Here is a 24838-nt window from a genome sequence, read left to right on the forward strand (position 1 = left end):
AGCTGAAAAGTCATGAGGTGGAGTCAGGGCACAAGAGAGCATGTGAATGCTGGTTTTTTTCTTTCTTAAAGATTTTAGTAATTTATTCATGAGAAACACAAAGACAAGCAGAGACACAGGCAGAGGGAGAAGCAGGCTCCCTGCAGGAAGCCCCATGCGGGACTTGATCCCAGGACCCCCGGGATCACAACCTGAGCTGAAGGCAGATGCTCAACCACTGAGCCACCCAGGAGTTTGGGGATTTGAGGAGAAAGCGATTGTGGGTGATCTGAGAGGCTGGGGGCTAAAAGAGCAAAACTTCAGCCAGAGCAGAAGTGCCGGGGGAGAGACAGAAATGAATGGAGAGAGAGAAAGGAAGAGAGAGAGAGAGAGAGAGAGAGAGAGCGCGCGCACAGGAGAGCAGGCATTCCTGGCCAGCCCCGGGTCCATGGCCAATGCAAATGTGTGTCTACTTCTCTCAACCAGAAGATTTGAACTGAAACAAAGGAGATTCTATGTATTAAAGGACAGGTACAGATGAGGATCTTGTAGCAAGTGCTCAGGAATGTCAGTTATACTCTTTATCTCCTTCCAGGTTTTTCTTTGATCCTTACCTGTCCGGATAGATCTGAGGTCCCAAGAAGTACAAGGGGAAATAAGGTAGCTAAAAATGGATGAGTGGCTGTTGGAGGGCTGGGGATGAACTACAATGGGTGGCCTCTCCCTCCGTCCCTCCCTCCCTCCTCTCTCGTTCCCTCCTTTTCCCACCCCCTGTTCTCACTTTTCTCTGTCCCCTTCTTCCTGCAAACTGAATGTCTACTATGTGCCCAGCAAGGGTGCTGGAGATGCAGTGTTGGATAAGGTAGGCAAGGTCTATGACCCTAACATTCCAGCGGGGGGGACAGATGGTAAACACGTAAACAAAGACATACACATGAAGAAATAAAAGAAGATGGTAAGGCAGGGAGGGATGGACTGAAATGGGGGAGCCACACCTGCCCGTGGTCTTCTGGAGGTCAGTCACATGGGGCGCCGCTCTGGCTTTGATGCTCTGTTGTCACCACCTTGAAACTCTTAATAACGTTTTTAATAAGGGCCCTTGCATTTTCACTTTGTACTCCCCAGTCCTGCCTGAGGGGGTGGGGGTGACGGGGCTGAGCAGCCTAGACACATCTCGTTGGCCCACGAATCATCCAGGACACAGAATTATTTTCTAATGCATCTGGTTGATAAACCATGAATTTGAGGAGATTGTAGGATCTCCTTTTCTTTGAAGTGTCTTAAAAATGGCAGAAAGCCTTGCTCTTCGGCAGTCTATGAAGGTGTGGTTGTGCCTAAGGGTGGGGACACGGGTATCTTTCTTGAGGGATCTGCCTGCCTGTTTACAAATCCTTTGTGAGTACAGAGAATTTCTAGGAGAGTCAGGGAATTCATGTGGCATAGGATTTTCTAATTGTGACATAAAAGTTTTATGAAGAAACCATTTCCTCCTTTTTTAAAGCATGCACAGATATCACAAAAACTTGTCAGTGAGAGACTGCAACAATCCCAAGGGACTTGAGGGAGTCGCCCTGCCCCACACACCTTGCCTGTTTATTCAGGACACACTTGCCAGGCTGCAGTAAAAGGAATTCATAATGAGGTCGGTTCTGCCCTTTAAGAAGTGTCTGGGTAAAAGAAAACCATCTGGTTTTCTAAAACTATTTGAGATGGCTTTTTGTTTTCCATAATGAGGGAGCTATAACATATTCTTTCTAGAAACAGAAGTCCCAGTTGCCTCTGTGGATTGCATTTCAAGCAATCAATTGCAGAAGTGATGGGTGTTGTTTTTATATGATGCTAACTTTAAGGCGAGTTGGATCAGTGTTCCGGTATATTGTCATTATTATTTTAGAAACTCTCCTCTCCAGTTGAAAAGGATAGGGGGACACTGAAGAACGAAGAGGTTTTCGTAAGTGAGTGCTCATCCCAGACTGGGGTGTTGGTGGCCAATGAAACCAGTGTTTCCTGAACGTTCTTACCTTCAGTGATATTTTCTTCCACATATCCATTGTTTTGCTGTGCATTACATGTGCAAGGACTTCCTATTTTTCTGTTAGTTTTGTGTGTGCGTGTGTGTGTGTGTGTGTGTATCTTGGTGGGGGTGGTGGTTGAGGTTTTTACTTCTCATCTAGGCAGATTTGAAGTATACACCATGAAGGAAGAAAAATTACTAGACAGAGCTTTAAGGGAAGTAGCTACAGACAATTATAGAAATCATGTTAGGGAAAAAATTACGTCTTCAAGAAACTCCACCTCTTATCTGGGTGGAGAAACAATTAGAGAACAATACGAGACAGTATATAATCAAGTGCTAAATTGTGTGGTACGGATAATGAGTGCTATAGGGCTTCAGAGAAAGGGAGCAGAAGACTATAGAACAATTCACAGCATATTTGTGCCGACAATCCCACTTCCAGGCAAGAGACGTCTGCATTTTTCTTTGAGAGCTGATTGTGAGGCTCATCTGGCCCACTTTGTGAATCTATCATTAATGGGCAAGATCAGGTCTTTTGTATGTTCGATTGCATATCGGTTATGATGGAGCCTGGAATAAATGGGATGTGGAAACCAATAACTTGGAGTGAGTCCTAGGGTCTGGGTGAGCCTGCCGACAAGATGGTCTCTGCATGACAAGCACCCGCTTCAGTCTCCCTGACAACAATTTCTGCAGAGTTGAAAGCCATTAAGGGGTGGATCTCTACAGTGATAGCCTACATTTTCCAAGGGATAAATCTTTTCTGCTACAGAGGTTGGCAGCTGAATTTCGGTTCCCCAGGCCCACCACCCCCCTTCCCACTTTTCGCAGAGCAGCTCAAAGGCTAGCAGTGGCTGATGGGGATGGTAAATATTTCTCGTCCAGTGTGAGATGGTGAGTGGAAATCTCTCCCAATTATAATGAGACATCACCTTCTCAGTGTGAAGGGTTAAAATCAGTCAGGCTGTGAATGTTTGCAGCTTTCAGCTGTTCCCTAGGAAGTGCAATACCTAGAGATTTTGAAAGATCCTGACGCACTCCAAGTTTTGACAAGCTTACATCCTAAAAGAGAAATTCTCCATGCGGTAAATATGGACCATTTGCCTTGACAGATGTAGGTGAGAACAAAAAGCTGCAGGAGAGCTGAACCAGCCTGAGCAATCAGTTTGAATCCATATTCAATTTGAGTTCCGACCAAAGAGTGTTGATGAATTAAGACCTGGTTAGCCAGTCTGCCAGCAGAGTTTAACTGCACCTCACTGCCTGTTGTAGACGCCAGTTTGGTTGAACATGTCTGTCGAGCGTGGTTTGTAAGGAACACGACCTCAAGAGACACCCCCATTTTTTGTTTTGGTTTTGTTCTTTTCTTTACTAAGTGTCAGAACAGGAACAAGCACGTGGATGGCCAGCAAGGAAGATTTTAATTTTAAAAAATTCAGTTCTTTTTGTAACAAATTATGTTCTATCTCGAGGGGTAAAATAAAAAATAAAAGTGATTGAGGAAAAGATAATTTCATGTTTACCGTCCCTGAAACCAGTTCTGCTTTTATATCAGGGCCTGAATTTAGTCACTGAGTGGAATTAGATGGGAAAAGAGCATCTTGCAATCAGGACTTCTTTGCGCCACCCCTTCTGGCAGCTCAAGTGAGGAACATCCAGTTGACAATTAAAGCAATAATGATAGTTAATATTTCTTGATACCATGTGCAGATGCTAAGGTTTCTCATTTTCCTCCCAAACGCTATGCCCCTCATATTACAGATGCAGAAGCCAGACATGAAGGGCAGTAACTTGCCCCAAGTTACAGTAGCTAGACTGTAGCAGAGCTGGGCTCCAGCCCATGCACATTAAAGCCAACTCCGTTCACTTGACCATCATGCTATTCCACACGATGTTGTCTGGTTTGGCAGGTTTTGACATGCTGTGGAAAAAATCTCTTGTAAACCTGAACACAGCTGAGAGTACGGACAACCAGGTCCAGAGATCCAAGGGCAATGGGGACCTGCTTTGGTGAGAGCCGTGTTGATGGAGCAAAGTACTCTTTTTCTTGAGATGGATGTATTAGGCGGTCTGGTTGCCTTGCTAGTGAAGAATGCATGGTCTGATTTCTCCATCTCCCAAGAATTTATAGCTGGTTCAGGTGACAGTCCCCTGGAGTTTTGCACTTATCATAAAGACAGAACTGGGGTTGAGGAACCTCTCTATGAACGAGAAAAGGCAAAGTTGGAGATTTTTCCAAAGAAGTTGGTTACGTATAAGTAGAGGCTGGATGATCACTTCTAATTCCTTACTAGGGGCCAGTGAAGTCACTTGGTTGATCCTCTTTACATAGTCAAAGAAGGTTATTCACAAAGGGAATAAAGGGGAAAAGAGAAAAAATAAGTGGGAAATATCAGAAAGGGAGACAGAACATGAAAGACTCCTAACTCTGGGAAACAAACGAGGGGTGGTGGAAGGGGAGGTGGGCGGGGGGTGGGGGTGACTGGGTGGCGGGCACTGAGGTGGGCACTTGACGGGATGAGCACTGGGTGTTATTCTGTATGTTGACAAATTGAACACCAATAAAAAATAAATTTATTAAAAAAAAAAAAAGAAGGTTATTCACAGGTTGATCTCAGCCCACCACATGCTTGGCAGATACCACCATTAAGGTAAAAGTCCCATTTGCCCAGCTATCACCTGACCTGCTAAATTTGCATTGGTCCTTCCCACATATGCCCAGAATACCTCATTTTCCCTGCAAACATATGCAGCAACTTTCGGGCTTTTCATACTCACTAAGCAACAACCATTAAGTATTGATTTTCCTTCATTAAGTGTAGCACAGAGATTTCCCTTAAGGAGTCAAGTGAAAATGGTGGAAGCATTATTCAATATGTCATATTTCTGAAAAGGTTACTACTGATTTTTATTAGATACACAGGCTGAATTCCTTTAAGCCCATTTTTATTCTTTGTACCAAATTGGGTCTGTTTAGTGTTTCCTTTCACAGCCTTTAAAGGATTTGCATGGCATGGCAGGAATGGACGTGAGACTCATTCTTAAAGACCTTAACGTGAGTGTGGTCTAGCTGCACCTGAGAAAGAATTCTGGTCTAGGCAGCCTTGGAATAGCTGAAATGAAAAACTAGTTAAAAAGAAAAAAAATAAAATAAAAAGAAAGCCAAAGCTCCCTTACAAATGAAGTGGCCAATTAGTTGGGGTGAAAAGGAAAAGTCTTTCTAAGTGCTTATTTCACTAACTTATCATTTTCAAGTCATTATCAGGACAAGCAGAACTTACTCCAGTCTGATTTTGATGAATGGGAGTCGTCACTGCAATTACTGGTTTTATGTGGCTTCTCTGGGACGCTTGAGGGTTCCTACCAGAACAGTTAGAAAGAGCATCTGATGGAAAACGTGAAGACCAATCCCTTTATTTGGGGCCCCCCTTGTCCTGAATGACGATGAGATGACTTTCCCAACTTGTTGGAACCACGCTGTCAATAAAAATGTCACTAGCAGGAAAGAAACGTCTCATCAAGATTTCAGTGTTGCCTCATTTGTAAAGGGAGTTGCTAGACTTTTAGAAAAGATACCTGTCAGGTACTGCTTTTCCTGAGAGCTCTCCCTGGGGCATTTTCCAGCAACTGCCTTTTATCCCCTTCATCCAAGACTTGCCAAGGAAGCTTGTATTTAGGCAATAACTCACTCTTGTCTGGCTTTGTTTTCTAGTCTCTAGGACTGGAGGGAGTAATCAGCTTGAATCTCAGAGAAATTCCCAGTTAATTCCCAAAAGCAATCAACCAATTCAAACTGTTGGTGAAGTAGAGGAAATGGGGGCCAAAGGTTAACTCTCTCCCCTCAGGTTGTGGAATAAACTCCACTTTTATTTGCCTCACAAAGAATCCAATCTTGTGCCCCGAGTATGTGGATTCCTTTTTGAAGTCTTTCTCCTCCACTCAACATCTCTTCCCACTGTGCTGTTTTTCAGGATCTAGAACTGAACCAACTCTGTGAACCAGTCAGTAAACATTTACTGGAGGCTGATTGAGGACAAGGTACTGTAGAAGATTGAAGATGGCAGAAAATACTATCCCATACCACCTACTGACAAGTGGGATCCCTGCCCCTCCCCTGGAATCTGGGCAAGCTTTGGGACTTCTTTGACCAGTAGAATCTGACAAAGTGTTGCTGTGTCAGTATCAGGGCCCAGGTCTCAAGAAAGTGGCAACTTCCTCTTCCTGTCTCTTGGAGCGCTGTCAGGAATCTCTGAGCTGCCATGTAAAAAGTCCTATGGCTCTCACACTGCCATTCTTGAGAGACCACAAGTAGTTGTCCCACCAATGACAAATCCTATCCTTTTCCTCAGCAACAGAACTTTGAATTATTACTTGGGTGTATGGAGGCACAGACTAAAGACTATACTTCCCAGCCTCCCATGCAATGGGGTCAGGCCACATAACTAAATTTTGGCCAATGATAGGTCAGCAGAAGTGGTGGTGCATCTTTCAGGAAGTGTCTGTCAAGGGAAAGTCAGGTTGTCTCCTTTGTGTTACTTGGAATATGAGTGTTGCCTAGAGCCTGTCTGCCATCTTAGACAAGGCTAGCAAGGGTCACATCCTTAGGGTGGTGGACAATAAAGCTAGAAGGAGTGTGAGATCCTGACTCATATATGAAACTGCCTTTGCAGCCCCAGATGTTCTTCTCTGGATTTTTACATGAGAGAAAAAAAATGCTTGTGGATTTAAGCTCCTCTTGTGTTTGCGTGTGTGTGTGTGTGTGAAATGTAGTTCTACTTGATCTAACTAGCACACCTACTATATATTAGATGAAGACTATGATGATCAATAAAATGAGGCTCCTGCTATTCTGGAGTTCAGTCTTCATGGAATGATGTGAATGAATAGAATCATAAAAGGCTATTGAATAGATGGAACAAATATTATTTCACATTTTCTGTGTACCAGTGGCACCATTTCATTCATCATTTCACCTTGTCTTCACAATGGTTCTGTAAAATAGAGGTTGTTAAATCCATTTTAGAGAAGGGGAAAAAGACTCCGAAAGTTTGTGCTGTTTGCTTAGGGTCATGGTAGTAAGAGGTGAACCCTTCTCCAGCCTTTCACTATCTACACCATGTCCCATTGCAATAGTGCAGGTATTATTGAGGTTCAATTACTGAGGTGACTTTTACACTGGATGCTGAAATATTAGTAGGTATTTGAAAGACACAGATGAGGAAGGGAATTCTGGAAGGAAAGGACAGGATAAGCAGAGTGGTATAGCACAGCCATCACATGTTGGGAACATGGCAAATCCTTGAGTGGCTGCTGGAAAACAGAGTGGGGTCTGATTATGAAGGGCTATGAACTTGGACTTTCTCAGCTATTGCATCATGCTTTTCTAGCTTCTTGCATTCAGTGTCTGCTCTTTCCACTGTAAGCTTCATTTTTCTCCCTTATAAAATGAAGTTTACATAACTCCCCGTATCAATCGGAACATATAATGCTAGCTGCTATAACAAACACTCCCCAAATCCTGATTACTTAACACAATAACCATTTACTTCCTGCTTTTGCAAAGCCTAAAGCCATTGTCGGGATGAGCAACTCTGTGTGTGTGTGTGTGTGTGTGTGTGTGTCTCGAGGAGAGGAATTCTAGTATAAGCAGTGATTCAGGTTTTCTTAAGTACATTTCATTTGCGATGCAGCAATATTCTGAGGCCTTCTTCAAGTTTTTATTTATTTATTTATTTTAAAAAAGATTTTACTTATTTATTCATGAGACACACACACACACGCAGAGAGAGAGAGGCAGAGACACAGGCAGAGGGAGGAGCAGGCTCCATGCAGGAAGCAGGACCTGGGACTCGACCCCTGGTCTCCAGGATCACACCCTGGACCGAAGATGGCGCTAAACCACTGAGCCACTGGGGCTGCCCCTCCTTCAAATTTTTAAAGGATTCTTTGGATTGGGCTGGCTGATAAGTAAGGAGAAAGTATGGGAGATTACATGGCATTTGATGCCCAGGCCTATCTTCTGCTTATATGCTGTTGACCAGACTAAGCAACATGGTTCTAACAAAGTTGCAAGGGGAAAAAATGGGTTAAGGGCCTCTAGTGACATTCAGTCACACTGGTTATTTTTAGGGAGGTGAGGTTAAGGGTTCAACGAAATAACACATATGAAAGTACTCTACAAGACTCTTTACGTTCAGGTTTCTTTCTTTCATGTTCACATGTCCAAATCCTACCCATTTTTCAAGTGTCACCTTCTCCATGACGCCATCTTGAATGCTGCCCTCTTTCTCTCTCCCTGCATCTCACTAGTTGAAGGTTATCTTGGTCTTCTAACATTTCACTGCATTATTTGAACCTTTCTAATTTGCTTTATACATCTTTTATCTCTAAGGAGTCTGGCACAATGTTTTACATATATAGAGTGCAAGTTTTGATAAATTATTGATATATTGCAATAAAAACAGCAATAAAAAGAGTCAATCTCTAAACATATAACCTCTGTATTTCTCCCAAACATACTCGAGTCTCTCCTCAGTTTTCTCTCTCAACTTTCTTTCTAAGGATGACACAGTAGTAAATCAAGCACGAAAATGGAAGCCAAACCTTACAGATTGACCATAAACAATGATTGGTTTAATATGTATTTAGCCAAGAGACTAAGTAGGGACTATAAGGCAAAGACACCCATGGTCAACACTGGACGGTTGGCTCTCACTTGGTTTCATCTTCTTCAAAATATCAGTCTCCTGATTGCTTGAGGGCTGGGAAGGAGGGTCTGTGTTGCTTGCAATAAGGAACTCTTAGAGGGCTTTGAAAATAGTAGCAACTGGGGTTCCTTTGCTTACCTTGAGCTCCTGTGGTGGTAGAGATGATGCTGTTAGAGGTTAAGTCTTTCCTTTCCTATCTACCAATCTATTGGTGTCTAATTCTGGTGGTTTATGAATGTTCATGGTGAAAAAACTCACCTCCCACTTGTACAGAGTCTTAGTTACATATTTTTCTTAAGAAATCCAAAATAGGTTCTGATCTACCCATCTACTCTATTTCCATGTGAAAGATACATTAAGCGTGTCACTTTTCCCTTTCCAAAAGGATTCTCTACTATATCAAGTGATTTACAATATACCCTCAAATAACAAGATCTTTTAATGTAAAGTGAGAATCTCTTTACACAGGTTTATTTAATGTACAGCATTTTGAGAACTCTTGTGTAACATAAACTCTTACACTTAGTTGGCAGGGTACTAGTTGGGCTTTGGAAGGTAGAAAGTCGAGCTTCTGGCCCACCTCTAATTCTTCCTGGGTTTAAATGAAATCCTGAGCCTCAGTTACTTTTCTCAGTTGACTTTCCCATTAGAAAAGAACATGGCTTAAATGTATGTGCTGGAGGAAATGCACCAGGAAATCTTGAGCAGGGTGTGATTAGCCACTATGAAGGCTCATAAGAATCAAAGCTTCTTGAAGAAATATGGCTACTTACGGATGGATGAGAAAACTGAGTTCATGAAGCAGTTTCTTCTCCATGGGCAATTCCTGGCTGCTGAAGAACTAGAACTAGTGATGCAGACTATGAGTGTCAAGAGCTCCACACTGCAGTTAGTACATTTTAAAGAACAGATATGGTTTTTTAACTTTTTCAATTCCAAGGACAATATTTTAAATCATAAAATATTTTGAGAAATAAAACCCTGGTGTCCAAGAGATCTTTTTTTATTCTTCTCTTTAGGACATATTATGTGAAAGAGTATATTTAGGGGCTAGCTTCCAGTTGATATTAAATCTTTAAAAAAAATCAATGACGGATGTTCTAAAAAAATGGGATTTGATGTTTAAGAAGCATTTATTTAACCATGTAACCGGCAGGTAGAGTAATTTGAATCTGGTTGATTGTGAAAGGAAATTAAAATAACACAAATCATTTGATGAAACCATCCTCATAGAATTCTAATTTAACTCAAATAATAAGTATTTTAATGGTTCTCCTGTGTGCTTATTTTTAGTCGTGTATTTTGTAAGTTACAAGAGAGTTGCTTTCATGCATGTGAAATGCAATTCTCTTCTTATAAAAACTTGACACAATGCTTATCCATTTGATTTGATTGCAAATGCGTGTTCATTAATATAATTGAAACATGTAGCTTCCCCCAAGTTTTCACAGGCTCATCCCTAATTAACTGCTGGCATTTTCTCATATTACATGTTAGTATAACTGAGTTAGGCCAATTTATTCACGAAATAGGAAAAGGTTGAGCAGAAGACGGGAAAGGAGGAGAAGGTTCAGCCCATTTAGTACTTATTGGGGGGCTACAGGCAGTCCTTGGAATTTCTACTATTTTAACTGCTTGAATCAAAGCTTCCAGAAGAGATTAATATATACTCAAGAAAGAGACATTACCTCCAAGAGATAATATCATTCTTCACCAACTGAGCCCCAAACCGCAAATCAAAGGAGATGCTTGGTCTCCTAAGTATGTTCTTTGTATTTTCAGAGTATTTTTAAAGCTTGGTAGTAGTGATGTAGTAGGAAGATCTATAAACTTGGAAAGAGAAAACAGAAGTTCTAATTCTTACTTGGCCACTTTTGAGTACTGTGATCTTAAATAAATCTGAGTTAATCTGAGTACATTTCCTCAAAGGGTTTTTGCAGGGTTTTTAATGTAATAATCATGGAATCAAACAGACTATACTTGTTGAAATACATGGCTGGGGAAGGCACATCAAAGGTAAGAAATAAAATGCATTAAGGATGTGGTCAATAAAAAAGACAAAGGAGATTTAAATAGAAATAACTTTTTGAATCAAATAAAGTGTTTAAATTCCTATTTTTTTTGTCCTTTACTGATTAATATACAAATACCTAACTGAAAAGATTTAAAGAACCCCTATTCATTTTTCTCTTTCATATTATCTGTTTCCCCATATGATAGAACTGGATTGGTTATATTGACAAAACCAATGAGATAAATTTATAGCAAATCAGGGAAATTTTCATTTTAAAATCTCTCTTTTTAATTTAGTGACATTAAATGAAAAGAATGTGGTTTACAAATTTAGTAGGCACTCGTTTCTGATAATAACCATATTCCTTTTTATCTTATAGTTGTCCCATTATATGCCTATATTCTTCTGGAAGGGGCCAACTTCAACAAGTAATAACATCAAAGATCTCTCAGTTCTCATCCATACAGAAAGAAAGATCTATCAGTGTTGCTCTGTAAACAGACACAGAGGAGCGAGAGGTCGCAGGGATTCTTGGGTCAAGGTGGAAATCATGCTAGGACTGGGCCTGTTTGAGGAAAACCATCAGTGCCACAGACACTGTTTACTCTGTGAAAACTAGATTCTCTTGAACAAAGACCACATCCTAGTGTATGTTTCCAGCTGTTGAAAATCTATATTGGAATCTGCTGATAGCTTTGGAGGAGCTGTGCTCTCCAAGAAGGAATTGCTACTACCTGTGAAGTGCCAAGGCTAAAGGGATTGTCAGATGGTTTCACCCCTACTCTGTAGAGCTTCACCAGACTGACGACTCTTCCACAAAGAGAAGTTGCAGATAATAAAAGATGTGGTGAATTCAGCAAAGTAATTTGTTTTGAGTCTATATAATACTAAATGATCTGTTTGTTTCGTATTTTACCTGTTTTGGTATCTTGCAGACATGGTATAAATTGGGTAATTTCTCTCTCTCTCTCATTCATATATATATACATATATATATACACACACATATATATGTATATATGTATTTATATATATATACATATATGTATATATACATAAATGGAATATCTCCTTATGCTTAAGATCATTTACAATACATAATTTAAAAATGTATTTTGAGATTTACATCTAAACTGCGGCATAGAAGGGTTTGAGACTGAGATGAAGGCTTACTAAGAGTTGCAGGAAGGAACTGTGGTATTTATCCAAGAATCTTCTAAAAGAATTCTAAATGTAAAAAAAAATTCTAGATGTAATTAAATTTAATTAATAATTAATAAATATTAACAATCAACAGTGAAACGTTCACTTCACATTGTTGGACCCTCTACTATCACATTTTTCTCACTTAATTTGTCTCAGATTCCATGTATATTACATTGAATTAAATATTTATCCTGAGGAAAAATGCCCAGAGGAAGGTAGATGTTAGCAGTTGACAAAGAATGATAGGCCAACTTGCCAGAATATTATAGATTATTCAGAAATTCAAACTCAGTTCTTGAATCTGGAAATTGTTTGTAGGAGCTGCATTTTTTCCCTTTCTGTTTTTCATTTTATTTGCTAAATTTGTTTGCTTCAGATTCACAGAAGCGGAAGCCATGGAATTATAGAACCCTGGAGTTAGTAATTCTCAATTATTGTTTCGCATGAGATGAAGAATATGAGTAAGTTTGGGTTACCAAAAAAATGACACTGTAATAAAGCCTTAGGGAGGGGAGGAAAGGAGAAGATGAAAACTATGGGTCTTTGGGCATCAGGAATTTTAACAAAGCTGGAATGGAACCTTTAGGAAGATGGAAAAGAAAGGGATTAGGAAGTCTGGTATAGAAAATGAAAAGTAAGACTGCCCATTCAGAAGAAGCTGTGGTGATTGTTTCAAGGAATTCCAACTTGGAAACTGGAATGGGAAAAGACATTGCCAAAACATGGAAGGTAGATGGAGTGCCATTATCTTCAACTGCAGATCCCCGTCTTTCCAAGGTTCCCTTGCCTCTTGTGGGTGAGTGAGAGATGTGTGGGGCCCCCCTTGGTTATAAGATGGAACTCTATATTCAAATTGGACCTGCAGCTGAGTCAGTTTGGAGGTAACTGGAACATCTATGACTCAGTCTAGTTGTATTAATTAGGGTTCTTCAGAGAAACAGAACCAATAGGATAAAAATACACACACACATTGGCTCACATGATCATGGCAGTCAACAAGTCCCACAAGCTGCTGTCTGTAAACTGGAGAACCAGAAAAGGTACTAGTGTAAGTACCGGAGTCCGAAGGCCTGAGAACCAGGAGCTCCATGTTTGAGGACAAAAGATGGATGTCTCAGCTCAAGACAGGAGAGAAGAATACTCACTCTCTGCCTTTTTGTTCTATGTGGGCCCTCAAATATAGGATGATGTCCATCCACACTGGTGAGGGTGAATTTTCTTGACTCAGTTAAAATGAGTAATTCAAAGTATTCAAATGACAATCTACATTGGAAACATCCTTATAGACACACTCAGGAAAAATGTTTCACCAACTATCTGGGCATCCCCTAGCCTGATCAGGTTGACACATAAAATTAACCATCACACCAGTGAAGACTTGTAAGTTAGATGTTAAGAAGAGGTCAGAAGTCTCTCTCAGGAGGAAGAGCTTTTGAGCCTTTTGGTCCTGGGCTGGGAAGGCCAAGGACAGATCCTGAATGAAGAGAAATAATTCTTTCATGAGCCCGATGTCCTGGGATTCCAACGCTTTGTTTCTGAAGGATTAGAAATAAAAAGCACTGTTTTGAGAGCATAGATGATGGAGTTGGAAAGATCTGGTGTTAAGGAACTTGGTTAATTTTAACCTTAAGTTTCCATCTCTGAGCCTTGGTTTCTGCTTTGGAAAGTGGGACGCTAATAGCATTGTAGGGCTGTTGAGTGGCCTCAAAGAGAAAATGCATGCAAGGCACATAGTTGATGCTTCAGTGCAGCATTAGTAAAATAGTAAGAGCTTCATTCTTGCTCTAGCATGGTTCTGCTAACCACCAGTGAATGGGCTCATCAATTTGGGTCGTGGTTTCCTCATCAGGAGAGTAGGCCAAAAATCTACTGTAGATTTTTGAGTAGGGTGTCTCAAACGTGGAGGTGCAGAGAAATCAACTGGGGATCTTGTTTAAAGGCAGATCCTGATTCAGTAGGTCTGCAGTGAGTAGGGTCAGAAAGCCTACATAATTCAAAGAGCTACCAAGTGCTGCTGCTGCTGCTGCTGGTACTCGTGGTGCATGGACCTTGCTTTTTCCAGCCAGAATCATCATCCGTAATGTTGAACCTGCTCTGAGTATATAAAAAAAATAAACCAAAGTTGGACCCTTGAGGCTCTGAGGAAATGAGAGGTATTTTTCAGCGAATGGAGAACAAGGCAGAGAGAAGGTGAGGGTGTCTAAGAGGTGGTGGATTAGGCCCAGGGAGACCAGAGTAAGTGACTCATTCCTATCAGAAAGGACAGTGTAGGTATGGAGATGGGGGTAGAACAAAACCAAAGATGGTTATTCAAGGCAAATTGCCTCTAATTCCCTATTGTGTTTGGTCCTAATTGGGACTCAACAGAACAATACCAGCCTCATATTCTTTAATACTTTTCAAGGGGAGCCACTATACAACTTTAGCATTCCTGAATTTAATCCATTACAGGTTCCTATACTTAATGAAATTATAACAATTCAACAAACGATGTAATTGCCCTAAATACTGCTTTTATTATAATTATGTGTAACTCACTGGAATGTGCTATTGCATTCTATAATTATGACATATAGAGTTATCATAAAATTCCTTATCAAATGCACAGAAGTATTGTAGTCTATATGACACACTCAGGTGTCATATCGTCTGACAATGTCCAGACTTTAAAAAATAATAGGAATGTAAACATGTTTTTCAGACAGTTAGGCATAATGAATGAGACCAAAGTGAGAGAGAAGAATCAAGATTATTGTTTCTAAAAGTGAGGCCTGTGGATCATCTGCACCAGAATCCCCTGGGCAGAAATCAGATTTCTGGTCTCCTTATGGACCTTACTATAGCAGAGGCAACAGGTCAGGAAATCTGGACTTTTTTTTTTAAATTTATTTTTATTTTTTAAAGATTTTATTTATTTCTTCATGAAAGACACAGAGAGGCAGAAACATAGGCAGAGGGAGAAGCAGGCTCCTTGCAGGGAGCCCAATGTGGAACTCGATCCCAGGACCTCAGGATCACGACCTGAGTCAGAGGCAGATGCTCAACCACGGAGCCACACAGGTGCCTTGGAAATACAGACTTTTAGTCCAAATTCTTATGTACCCTAAAGTTTGAGACTTCCTGAACTGGATTTTGCCCCTCTCCAGACATTATCTGGAATCTCAGCAAGGACAAATCAAGGGGGCAGAGGGCCCCCTTGATCTCTGTGCCTAGCTGTTCACCAGATGCCTGCATTTGTACACTCCCTTCGGGACTCTGATTCAGGATGTTCCATCCCTCATATCTGCCCCATCATCTCTCTCCCTCACTCGGGTTATGGCACCACCAACTCACCCAGGTGTCCAGGTGAGCCACCTGGCAGTCATCCTGATGCCTCGTTTTGAACTTTTCACCAGCCACTGAATATGGCAAATTTCGCCCCCAAAGTCATTCTCAAAAATGTCTCCTCCCCACCTGTTTTCCTCTTCTACTACCTTAGATAATGACTTTCATCATTTAAACATTCATTTAACAAATACTGATCCACGAATCACCTACTGTGTTGTTAGACGGTGCAAAGCGTTGAGGAGAAAAGAAGCAAGGGACAGGTAAAGCGAGTCTCAGGGAGATTGCAGGACAGGAGTGACCTGGTCGCCAGGTTCTAAAAGGGTCCTCTGGCTGCTGTATCGAAGGAAGGTTGGAGAAGGGAGAACAATTAGAACTCTATGTGCAGTATTCCAGGCACGAGATGACACTGGCTTACAGCAGAGTGGGAACTGTGGAAACGGTGAGAAGTGGCTGGATTCCGGCTGTCGCCTGGAGCCAGAACCAACCAGAGCACTTGCTGATGGAGAGGATGTGGGATGTGAGGGAGAGTAAGCAAAGAGTGACAGGAAGGGTCATCGATACTCACCAACCCAGAGATTGCAGGGGGAAGGGTGCAGGGGGCGGGGGTTGTGGTGTGCAGGGGGAAGGGTGTATTGGGGGGGGGATGTGGTGGGAACGAGTGTGGAGGAGGTGAGGAGCTCAGCTTGGACCTATTTGGTCAATTATCTTCATTGGACCACCCAATGGCCTCTTACCTGATTTCCATGCCTTGCGCCCCATGCTTCATGGAGCTGCCTGAGTGTTCTATATAAAATGAAAAAAAGGGCTGAGTGAAGTAAGTCAGTCAGAGAAGGACAAACATTTTATGTTCTCATTCATTTGGGGAATATAAATAATAGTGAAAGGGAATATAAGGGAAGGGACAAGAAATGTGTGGGAAATATCAGAAAGGGAGACAGAACGTAAAGACTGCTAACTCTGGGAAACGAACTAGGGGTGGTAGAAGGGGAGGAGGGTGAGGGGTGGGAGTGAATGGGTGACGGCACTGGGGGTTATTCTGTATGTTAGTAAATTGAACACCAATAAAAAATAAATAAAATAAATAAAATAAAAATAAAATGAAAAAAAGGGTTTCCACTCCACTTGGATAGAATCCTTCAGTAGCCCTCTGTTATGCACACAGTAAAGTTGAACGGTACAGGGTATACGGGTCTGTCTCTTCCCTGTCTCTTGAATTCTCTAGCTCTGCCACCCCCCCCCCCAATATTGATGCGCTAGTAATGCCCAAGCATGTTCTCTGCCTTCACATCCTCTGCTTAGAACACTCTCTCCCTGTCCAGTCCTTGAGAGCAAGCCTAGTATCTTACTCATTATTTTACACTTGGCAACTAGCACAGGTAACTGGCCTATGATTCCCACTAGAGCCTTCTGGGGGAGAATCATCATAATTACCTCCCTTTCACAGATGAAGAAATTGAGGTTCAGAAAAGTGAAGTAACTGGAACTGAACCTAAATTGATTATCCCAAGGTCACAAAGTTGGACACCAATCTCTAATACCCCAAAGTTATTTTGTTTTCTCTACACCAGGCCACACTACCTCCTTTTTTGCCTGAGCAAGATCTGCCAAGCTCCCCCTTTTTCCAGGAGCCAAGCCAGCTACCATTTAACCACCACGTTTACACCGGTAAGTCTCTTACAACTGAAATTCTTCCCTTGAGGAATTCCTTTTGGTTACTAGGCAAACTCCGGCGTGGCCATTCCCACCCCCAGCTAAATGATGAAACAAAGAAGTCCACAAAACAATAACACACAGACACATGCACATAGGTCACGTGAGTGTATACACACAACTTTCTTTCCTATAGAAAAAACCCTTGACTTTGTCATTTCTTTTCAAAGCTATCTGGGAAGCCATCCTTTTCTACAATTAAAAAAAAAACACAATGATAAAACATTATAGAAAATTTGGAAAATAACAGAAAAATATCACCCACTCTACGAACATAGAAACAATTTTGCATATGTCTTTCCATCCTTGGTCATATTACATTTATTTTTATAAGGTTAGATTATATTGTGCAATAATCAAAAAAAATTTTTTTTTACTTAACATTGTGGCAGAAACATTATCTGTTTCTACAGGGCCTTTATATTTATCCCTTTAAGAGCCTGCATTATATCCCAGGCCACAGATGTGCCAAAATTTAGATATTGCATAAGGTTGTTTTGAGAATTCTTTACCATTAGCATCAGTATTGGGTATACTTTCCAATGTCTGTTTTTTTTTTTTAAATTGTTTCTCTTTTTTGGATGATTTCCTTAGGATAAGCTCCCAGAACTAAGATGGATACTTTGGAATGATTATGTGGCTTTAATGATTCAGGGCTGTCTACAGAGGACCCCCTGGACCCTCACAAGACCATTCCACACTTGGACAACTGCTTCCCAGGGGCCTTGCAAGAGAACCAGAGGAATCCTGAGGTCTTTCAGCCAAGGGTGAGATCATTTCTAGCCTCAGGAGGCTGCATTGGTGGAGGAACTCTCTCGTAATTGACTCTTGCTTCTCTCTCTAAACCAGAATGCTCCCGGAGAGCTGTTTATCTTGGACATGGGCAGATGGCCAGGTACCACCAGGCAACGGCTGGCTCCACTAAAAATTTATGGGTCATAGACGCTTGCTCCAGAATGGCAACAACCTTGGAATTTGTGACTTCCTCTCTCCCTTGTAGCAGCTAGCACAATTAGAAAAAGCAGTACACGTGCAATCACAGTAGCTAACATTGATCGAGTGCCTATTCTATGATCTCATCTTCATGGAAACCCTAATTATCATGAATTCCATTTTATCGATGAGGAAGCTAAGTCTTAGAGATGTTAAATGTCTTACTCAGGGGCACTCATCGCTAGGAAGCAGAAGAGCCAGGAATCTAGGACTAGGCAAAGACTGTAGAGGGGAAAAAAAATCATTGTACAGTAGTATTAATAGGACTATTAACATGATTTTATCTGGAACATTCAGATTTTTATCAAACAATTTTTAAATAACATTTAATTAGAGGCTGAGTATAGAATGTGATTAAAAAAAAAAAACACCCGAGGTTGGGGTTTCATTTCCATCATTGAATCCAAGGCAGTATGGAAGCTGGAATACTTGTGGTCAGGAATCTGTTGTTTTTCTCCAATTTAGCTTCCGAGAAATTTGCAGACCTGTAAGAGATGAAAGCGAGGGACTTTTCAAAAGATGGTTACTTCCTTTTCAACTCCATCTTTCACGTAGCTTAATCCTTTCTGGGATAAATTGGGTTTACTATGAAATGTCTTCTTCTAAGACGCAGTTTCAAAACAGATATTTTTGTTCCCTTGTTTAAAAATGCATCGTCAACAAATTGCTTGTGTTTATTCAACTTGTCCAAATAAAAGCCATATAAGGCTCATAAATTGATTTCTTGGCAATTTGGCTTTCTGAGGCAGGAAGTATAGTGAAGAGTTAGTGGATACATTCTTCTTGGTTAAAAAATTAATCAAACAGAGGAACATGAGGAAATTTGGGGGTATGACGGACGTGTTCATTTTCTTGACTGTGGTGATGGTGTCGCAGGTTTGTACATAAATTAAAATGTATTAAGCTACCTTTCAAGAGGTATACTTGAGTGTATGTCAATTATACCTCAAAAAAGCTGTAGAAGCAATAAACAAAAAATTGAACCAAGCTACGTGTCCATTTATCAGATTTGTTAAATCTGACCATTTCTCCTCCTGGATTATATAAGGTTCATCCAAAAGTGGACCAAAGATAAATCTATCTGAAAACCATAATCTACTTTTAATGAGCCTTACTATTTTGTAGGGATAAATACTCTAGAACTTGAGAAGCATACAAGGTTTTGTTAAAACTGAGAAAAGATAAAGGCAGTTGGATAGACTAAGCTTCTAGATTTTAGGCCTGATTTCAAGCAAATTCTGTTTCTGGCTGTTGTTACTCACACCTGACCTTGCATTAGCTGTGCAAATCAGAAGCAAGCAGAGAAGCTTTAAAATCAGCAATAGGCTCGCTAAGTTATAGACGAGAGAGGGATATCAGAGGGTAGTCTCTTTTATGTCCCTGTCTTGGGGAAGATATCTATCTCGTGGGGCTTAACATTATGTTTATCTTTCCATTCTCAAACGTAAATATTATACTTAGCTCTTCTATATCGTCAGTGAAATGTGTCAGTACAAAAAAGATATTTGGTGAGTCTGGCTTTCTTCTGTGGAAAGCAAGATCTGTGAGAGGACAGTGTTCTGTGACCCACAAACATCCCTTTGAGAGTGTCTACATTCAAGGCAAGAACGCTGTATTTCCAGGGATTAGAAGTGCCAACAAAAACATAAGTCATAAACTTTGTTTTTTTAGTCATGAACTTTCTTTTTTTTTTTTTTTAAGATTTTATTTATTTATTCATGAGAGACACACAGAGAGAGAGAGGCAGAGACACAGGCAGAGGGAGAAGCAGGCTCCATGCAGGGAGCCCGACGCGGGACTCAATCCTGGGTCTCCAGGATCACAACCTGGGTTGAAGGCGGCGCTAAACCACTGAGCCACCCGGGCTGCCCTAGTCATGAACTTTCTAATACATAGACGAGGCTATTATTAATTCTTTATCTTGATATAATTATCTTCTATTCCTTTGGGTCTACTCGTAACTCTCAGGAAAGGAGATCTACCTGAATTTGGAGAAAGGTTTTATGTTTTTAGTTTTACTTACTTATTTATTGTTATTTAAATTCAATTTAGGGGGATGCCTGGGTGGCTCAGTGGTTGAGCATCTGCCTTTGGCTCAGGTCATGATCATGGAGTCCCCAGATCGAGTCCCGCATCGGGCTCCCTGCAGGGAACCTGCTTCTCCCTCTGCCTGTGTCTCTGCCTCTCTCTCTCTCTCTCTCATGAATAAATAAATAAAATCTTAAAAAAGACTTCAATTTAGGTAACATATAGTGTATTATTAGTTGCAGAGGTAATTTAGTGATTTAACAGTACATATAACACCCAGTGCTGGAGAAAAGTTTTATTTTTTCTTTCTTTCAGATTTGATTTATTTATTCATGAGAGGCACACAGAGAAAGGCAGAGTCATAGGCAGAGGGAGAAGCAGGCTCCCTGCGGGGAGCCTGATGCGGGACTCGATCCCAGGACTCGGGGATCATGACCTGAGCCAAAGGCAGATACTCAACCGCTGAGCCACCCAGGTGATCCTGGAGAAAGATTTTAAAAGGGTGTATTTCTTGTGTGCTTTTTATAGGTGATCTCCTGATTTTAGTAAGACCCCATGGTAATAATCAGAACTCAGCTTATATGTCTACTGCTTAAGCATTTCGAGAAACTGAAATGGCCTACCCTCTTTATACCCAGGTAATTACAACATGAGCTCCCATTGGCCTTCTTTCCAGAAGGGAAGGCCCCTCAGGTACCTGGGCTTATCACTTTGAAATGCCTGGGAATCTGGGCTACTGATAAGCCTGTAGTAGTGCCCCTGAGAACAAGCCCCTCTAGTGTTTCTTTCTCCTCAGCCTTCTGATCTGGATGCCAGGCTCTGCCCCAGACTGCTGATGACTCTCATCATCCAGCCCCTGTGATGGGCTCGCCTGCCTTTCTCCAGCCTTGGGAAAGGCCCCTGTCAGTCCCTCAGGACAGGCTTGTGGGTAACTGACAACACAGAGTGGCTCAAAACTGCCATCAGAAGGGAGCCACTCAAGGTCCACAAGCCAAAGTCCTTTTATTAATGCCCACAGGCTTCCCAATGATGGGGCCACTCAAGCCTCAGCAATGGGAATTCCAGGCCTTCAGAACTAGAGTCCAGTTAACTCTTAGTGTCAAAGGGAACCTGACATCCTCCAGTCCACACCCCTCATTTCCAGCTCCAGGGTGACTGACGGTGGAGGTGGATCCATTTCCTCCGCAGGGAATCTCCCGAGACCCAGATGAGAGTGGAGGGTCCTTCCTGAATCTCACATGTTCGGCTGTAGGTAGCACTGCCCTGGGCACACCTACCATCCAGTCCAGGGTGGGCTGGTATCACGGCTGTAACCCAGGGTCTTCTCTGTGTCCCCAGAAGAGGGGCTCTCATCTGCAGATCCCTGATAGTTCAACTTCTCAGCCTCCCATGAGAAAATGCTTGGACGCAGGCGTCTCCCAGGCTCCAGGTGGTCCAAGTCTGGGTACAAGGGGATGGCCCTACAGAGACTCCACAGAGCATGAAGCTGCTAACAAGCCCAATTGGCATTTAGAAAAAGGACATTCAAACTCTCAGCCTGAAACCTTGGTGTTTGGGTCACTTCTCCGACGCACAGTCTTGCAGAGAACAATGGGTAGGCTTTCACACTGTATTTGCATGACTAAAGAGGCTCATCAAAATGGTCTCAATGCCTAAATGGAGGGTCTTCCCTAAAAACAAATGCCATTTTCTTCTCTCGAATGCAAAATCTACTCTCCACCCACAAAATAGCAAGTCACCACTTTAAAAGAAACGAAGGTACCCAGCTGCACTCAGATTAGAGCCACCAGGTGAGTGACTGTGATCTGTTCTCACATAATCAGGGCAACTTTGACTCCATTAAAACCTCAGAAGGTGCATCCCAGTCAGAGGTGACTCTGCTCGCTGTCCTCGCCAGGAGTCTGTATCACCTACCCCCTTGCAAAGTTGCTTGAAGATCTGAAATGATCTTTTGCTCTTTGATATATTTAAGAAGAGGAACGATATAAAAATGTTAAGAAAAAGCCATCCCTATGGAAATGAAGCTTTTTTTCGTCCACAGGATGTTGGCTCTGAAAGCAGGTGAGCTAGCCTGCAATTTCAAATTGTTACGTTTGCCTGGGAGTGCAATTCTGAAGGGCAGGGGAAATATTTGAAGGAAGTGAAGAGTGCTCAGGTCGATGCAATCAGCGGTGATAAGAAAATATGATGGGATGGCTCGTGAGGTGGAAAACTTTTACTTGCATGGATGCATGATTGGATGCAGCAAATTTGTACATCTGAAGAACACAGTACCAAATGGGGCAAGTGCATTATTATTATTATTATTATTATTATTATTATTTTCTATGCTGAAGCATAGACTCACAGAGACATCAAAGGGATCTGCAGTCAGGGAGAACAAAGGATATTTTGGTTCCTCCAGGAGAAGAACTTCATGTAATCAGCATTCTGGAGAAGGAAAATGGTTGGAGTCAGTGGTGTGGTAAAAAGAGGACTCCATGAAGAATGAGGCATCCTTGGAGAATAGGAATTGGCCAAGAACGCTTGGCCTTGGCCAAGGACACATGCTTGTCCTCCCAGTATTTACCACCGCTTGCCAGACTTCTATCAGTCCTGTACACAGGACAGGTTAAGAAACAAATTCAGATGAGAATTTCATCAAGAATTCTGGAATAGTCACAAGATTTGCCAGGGCCGGAAGAGGGTGCCTCCTTTTCAAACTCACTGCATTGCACAAAGCCCACCTCTGGTTCCGCGGGTCTGGGAAAGAGGGAGCTGTGATAGAAATTTTGCATCCGAGTTCGTTTTCACATTTGAAATACGTGTTTGTAAAATCATCTGTGTCACACAAACATTTATTGTCAAACGTTTGCGTTTGATTTTTGCTTCATTATCACTTGGATGTTTTTATTATTCAAAGTGCATTTGAGGAACGCAACTCCAATTTTTCACATTGTGTGTGCAGGACATACGGTTTTAGGTTCTAAATTAGAGTTTGCACAGTGTGAAGCTTTCTAACAGATGTGACCTCATTTAAACCTCACGGCAGCCCTGGAGGGAGGGATTTCCCCACGGGAGGAGGCAGCCGGTCAGTAGTTGGGCTGTGGTCGGTCCCTGGGCTTTAGTATTTAAATGCAGGGCTGTCTGGCTCCTAAACCTGTGTTCTTTCCTAATCTAGAAGGCTGCCTTCTAGGGATTATGTGGCTAAAAGTTACTTTCTGACTTTCCTGATTGGGTTTCCTGATCACACACACACACGCTGACACACATGTATGCATACTCACCTCCTGCACACATAGTCTTTTTTTTTTTTTCACACATACAGTTTTAACTCCTACATCTTCAAGCCTCTCCCTCCATTGTCTAATTTAAGTTGTTTGGAAATCACAAAGCTCTTCAGGTTTTTTCAATTAAAAAATGTTCCCAAGGAGCAAAGTGGCACGGAAGACAGAAGAATGTGCTTTGGGGAAAGAGCTGAGGGAAGTGCATTCAAGTGCAGATATGAGGTGGCAAGATCAAAGCCAGAGAATCATTAAATTAATCATTTAGTTCTATCATTACTCCCTAAATAACCTACTGTATGTCAGAGCTGATGCCTGTCTCAAAGCAAATTTCCAAACATCACTAGCTCCTCTTTCAAACTTGGCAGAATGAAAACAGAAGAGGAGAGATAGAGAGAGAGAGAGAGAGAGAGAGAGAGAGAGAGAGAGAATGGGAATATTTCTTGTTGCTTATAAAAACAACAGCTTTCCTGCAGTGGAAACTTTTGAATTAAAAGCTAAAGTTCAAGATTTGGCTTAACCGAAAGGCTACTGAGATTTCCATGATCTAGCCGGACCCCCAATTTTTCCAAAGTGATTCAACATCTCCCCTCCTCTCCTTTCCGCTTTCCTTTTGTCTTTAGAAAACTTGAGATTTGATGCTTTATGAGAGTACTTATATGTATTTATTGGAAATGAATGAAAATACATTTAATGAGAAGTAACCTAGACAGGCGTGGGCTCTGTTATTCACTTTTTAATGCAATTATTCAGGTCCACGTTGGCTTTTTTTGTTCCAAAGTCTGGTTAAGACAAACAAAACCCTTAAAATATGGCACGCTATTTATATAACTTTCATTAATTAAATTTAGTTAAGTTTGCTTTGCATAATGAGCTTAGCTCCATTACTAATGAGAACGGTGGAAGGGCTCTGGCAAAGCCAAGATGTGTGTCCGCACATGTGTGCATGTGTGTGTGTGTGTGTGTGTGTGTGAGCGTGCGTGCGCAAGAGTGAATGGGTGTGTACGTGTATGTACCAGTGACCTGTGGGACGTTTAATTAAAGATGGAGGTGGGGCTTGGCAGGCAGCCCTGTGGGTAAACAATGCCAGTTTGCAGCCTACTCTGGAATTACCTGGGAAGTGGAAGGCCCTGGAAAGGTTGTGCATGATGTAGCCCCTTGGCTGTCCAATGAAGTGTCTGTTATCAGAAGGAAATGTGTACTTTTGAGGTGAGATCGGTTCTGTGCTCTGAACCGAATGATTTTTCGTTTTTTGTTCTGATAACAAGCTGGTGGTAAGCTTCACTGAACTGAGAAATTGTAAACTCTTAGAAAAGGCTGTCTAAAGATAACAATTCAATGTTTCTCGGTAATGTATTCTGGATGAATCTGATAATTTAAAGCCCACTTCACCAAAATGGGAGTGGTGCTTGCGTCCTCTTTATCTTCAATTATGTCTAATCTGTTTCTAATTCAAACACTGTGCTGCTGTTGTCAGATCAAATATAGATTTTAAATGTTTTATGCTTCTCCGGTGGGAAGGTTTAAAATGTATGCAGGCTGTCTGTCAGGACTGTGCCAGCTGAATCTAATAAAGTTTTAGATAAATTTAAAG

The 24838-nt window shown here is 41.5% G+C and overlaps 1 protein-coding gene across 3 annotated transcripts; it reads left to right on the plus strand.

Annotated features, from left to right (window-relative positions):
• The first annotated feature begins 15605 nt into the window (after positions 1-15605).
• On the plus strand, positions 15606-18360 carry LOC144304566 (uncharacterized). Of its 3 annotated transcripts, none has more exons than XR_013371501.1 (4): positions 15606-15689; positions 16819-16915; positions 17555-17727; positions 17810-18360. XR_013371501.1 is itself a non-coding variant. In XM_077883066.1 (4 exons), the coding sequence occupies exons 1-4, from the start codon at positions 15651-15653 to the stop codon at positions 17900-17902; spliced, it is 342 nt and encodes a 113-aa protein (XP_077739192.1). In that variant the 5' UTR covers positions 15612-15650; the 3' UTR covers positions 17903-18360. The 3 variants fall into 3 exon arrangements, 1 of the variants encoding a protein (XP_077739192.1); XM_077883066.1 differs by having other exon boundaries at positions 15612-15689; positions 17615-17727; XR_013371502.1 differs by lacking the exon at positions 15606-15689 and adding an exon at positions 15690-15777 and having other exon boundaries at positions 17615-17727.
• The last annotated feature ends 6478 nt before the right edge of the window (positions 18361-24838 follow it).

Source organism: Canis aureus, chromosome 34 (assembly GCF_053574225.1).
Source record: "Canis aureus isolate CA01 chromosome 34, VMU_Caureus_v.1.0, whole genome shotgun sequence".
NCBI lineage: Eukaryota > Metazoa > Chordata > Mammalia > Carnivora > Canidae > Canis > Canis aureus.